Source organism: Phaethon lepturus, unplaced genomic scaffold, assembly GCF_000687285.1.
Source record: "Phaethon lepturus isolate BGI_N335 unplaced genomic scaffold, ASM68728v1 scaffold3640, whole genome shotgun sequence".
NCBI lineage: Eukaryota > Metazoa > Chordata > Aves > Phaethontiformes > Phaethontidae > Phaethon > Phaethon lepturus.
The window spans coordinates 4,912-8,280 of NW_010512436.1; the positions used below are offsets into that span (position 1 = coordinate 4,912).

The following is a 3,369-nucleotide window of genomic DNA, read 5'->3' on the forward strand; positions in this document are numbered from 1 at the left end:
GCACAGCACCCTGTCGGAGGAGCAGAAGAGAGCCTCTGAAACGTGTGATCTCTTCAATCAAGAAAAAGCAGCACTGAAATCGGAGCTTTATGAAAGAAAGCAAGAGAATGAAAATGTGATCTCTTCAATCAAGAAAAAACAGCACTGAAATTGGAGCTTTATGAAAGAAAGCAAGAGAATGAAAGGCTGCAGAAATCCCTAGAAGAGCTTCAGAGGGCAATAAACCAGTTAAGGTGAGAAGTAGATTTATTTTATTTATCAACAGGTCTGAAAGAACTTTATATTCATTGGATCCACAGATGGCTTAGCACTTGGAAACACAAGGAGGAAAACAAACCTCTCTCACTTCACGGATATGTTAATTTTTCTTTACTAACTGCTTAAATACATTTATTCTTCAATTCAAATTTGCTATTTATATTTTCTGTAGCCTTGACTGAGAAGGTTGTGTAAACAAGTGCATGTTGTATGGGCGTATTAAAGGTGAACAGCCTAGATCCCGGTATCCCTGATGTGCCCACTCCTGCAGCTTTTGTCTTAGTCTTTTGGTTAGTACTTCTGTTTGCTTGTCACCCTGTGTATGTTTTTTTTCTCTCTTCCCACCCTGCCTTATTCCTAGTGTATGCCAACGTTTTTCTTTCTTCTCACAGGATAACAGTTTTTCTCTGCCAGGATGGGTAACTTCTTCCTATCTTTTAATTATTATAGAATAGAGCAATTCTAGCTTTGCTTGCAGGGAGGTAAATGTTTTCAGATAGCTGTGACTTGAAAACTGACCCTCTTTAGAAAGAGCCAGAGGCTGTCTTAAAGAAACAAGGCAATAGACCAACTCACAAAAAGTAACCCAGAATGTCTTGCTTGCATTGCTGGTGAAGGATGTTCTGTTCTGAACACACACAGAAATGTCGTTTTGAACTTTGCAGTTTTGAATTGGAAAAAAAAGAAAAGGATTTGACAGCTGCACTTGAAGACTTGCAGGCTGAACATCTGAAGGAAACAGAGCTACAAGGTTTGTTTGAGGAACAACAGCTTCAGCATAAGAAAGCAGAAGATGAAAAGACAAAGGCCTTGCAGGTAATGCCCTGTATCTCAATGCTTCAGTTCACCTCCCTTGGTGCATGAAGTTAATGAACAGGCTATTGTTGCAGTCTTTTACATGTCCAATGTGTTTTGTTTAATAACTGTTCAAAAAAAAAAAAAACCACAACCCGAACTTCTACTGAATGTGCATAGCATTTATTTTGTTTTCACAGAGTTAAAGCTGTCAGTTACCCTCCTTAATTGCACATGCAGAAGTAAGGAAAAGTTGTATGCTTTTGGTTTTGTGGTTGGTTTTGGTTTGCTTTGGGTCTTTTTTTCATCATCTTAGTGTTTTTAGAGCCTTACGCTTTCACATTCTTAGGACCAGTTTTGTACTGTCCCTTGCTGTGTAGGGAGAGCCAGATTCTACAATTGTGTAACTGCACCCTTTATTCCAGAGCAAACATGCTATGAGGATGTGATGTGTATGATCAACTGAGGTTATAAAGAAAACCACCCAATGATACATATACTTGGCAGAGAGTAGCTGGAGCCTTTCCAATACAACATGTATTTTTGGAGGTTAACCAAAGTATTTTTTTTTTTGTTCCTTTTCTTCTAAATTGAACAGAAAACAAATGAGCAGCTTTCTCTCTGATGCTGTGATAGCAATGACTCAGTTCTTGTAAAAAGCCTGCAGTGACTGGAAAAGGAACACGATTTAACACAAACCTTTTTTTAAACTTGAAAACCAAAACCAAACTTTATCAGATAACTCCAAAACAATCCTAGTTAAATGCTGTAAGTGAAGAAACACAATTCTGACTCTTTCCTTGTAGTCTGGCCTCTCACGTCATCTCACTGGTAGATGTTTAGGTTTGTGGGTGATTTTTGTTTGTCGGAATTTTTGTTACTACTCGCATGGTAGGACATAGTGCTAACATCGTCTGTCTTGCAAAAAGACTGCTCATGCAGGGAAGGCAGGGACTGTGTTAGCCAAGGCAAAGAGAAAAGTCCATTGCCGCAGGTATAGTTGTGCAACAGATTAAACCACTCACAGTTCACATTGCTGCAGTCTTGCATTCCCAAATCCTCCCTTGAAGCAGTACTGTGGAAAGCTGATGCCACTTAGCATCTGACCTGGCTTCCTACAAGGTCAGAGAGGTGGTGCTGGCTGGGAGGGTAGGGCAGACCTCCCTGCGAGGGCGACAGCAATGCTAGCTCTGACTGTCTGCAAGCACCCTGGGGCTGCCCCTTCAGTCACTCCCTTTCCTTCTGAAGAAAGGCTGGCTCCCAAAATGGATCTAGGGGTAGATTGTTTTTATCAGTACTATGTCCTTTAAACAGATGGGCTGTAAAACCTAAAGGTTTTACATCTTCTCTTGCTGCTTAGATTTTGGGTTCTTTTTAAATCAACATGGGTTACTTCTGCTTCAGATGTCACTTTTTAAGGGGATTGAGTGATGTAAACAATAGTGATTTCCTAATGAGGGTCTTACTAATTGAGAGAAAAATAATGTACCGGAAGATACTTTATCATTACAATGTTTTGTTTTGTTTTGTTTTTTTTTACTTGGTGTCATGTTGCTAACAAGCATGCTTCTGGCACTTGTAATTACAAAATTAAACTTATAATTTTAAATTAAACTTTTAATACCTGAACTACTCTAGTTCAGTCTTGAATTTCTTCCTGGATAAAACAGGAAGTTGAAGATTGTGGAATACCAGCTTGCCCCACAAATGAGTGTTTGTGCTGGACTATTAATATGTGCTTTCCCCTTTGAATAGGAGCTGCAGGCTGCCCTGGAGTTGCAGTCAGTGCAGAATAGCCAGCTGGCCGTATCCTTAGAGCACGAGCAAACGGTAAATGATAATCTCCGCAAGGAACTTCAGATTGAGCACTCCCGCTGTGAAGCTCTGCTGTCCCAGGAACAGACCAAACTGTCAGAGCTACAGAGAAATTTGGATGCCGAGAAAAATCGTTCGTTGGAGCTCCTGAATTCCTTGAATCACGAACGTGTTTTGACAGAACAGTTGAGCATGAGAGTAAAAGAAGGTGCTTCTTGTCAGCACAGGGAGTCACTACTGGAACAAGCCTTTGTTCGAGAGCTCCAAGCCCAGCTGGAAGAAGAGAGGTCCCGAACTATGGAGCTAGCTGCTATTATTGAGAAAATGCACCAGAAGGCCATTTGTTCCAAAAGGCAGCTAGAGGCTGAAGTACAGATGTGCTGCGAAGAAACTCAGAAGGAGAGAGAGGTCAGTGACAAACTGCGAGCTACGCTGGAATCTCTTCAGGGTCAAAAGCAAGAGGTAATCCGTTCCTTAGAGGCCCGGAGGGAACGAGGGGCA

The 3,369-nt window shown here is 41.1% G+C and overlaps 1 protein-coding gene across 1 annotated transcript in view; it reads left to right on the top strand.

Moving 5' to 3' along the window:
• The window catches only part of LOC104620618 (pericentrin-like), a gene marked incomplete at both ends in the record, with an annotated part of 24,152 nt that overhangs the window by 2,555 nt on the left and 18,228 nt on the right, over window positions 1–3,369 (top strand). Inside the window, 2 exons of the mRNA XM_010286900.1 lie at window positions 944–1,074; window positions 2,809–3,330. Coding sequence (XP_010285202.1) covers window positions 944–1,074; window positions 2,809–3,330 — 653 coding nt within the window. The remainder of the gene's footprint in view (window positions 1–943; window positions 1,075–2,808; window positions 3,331–3,369) is intronic.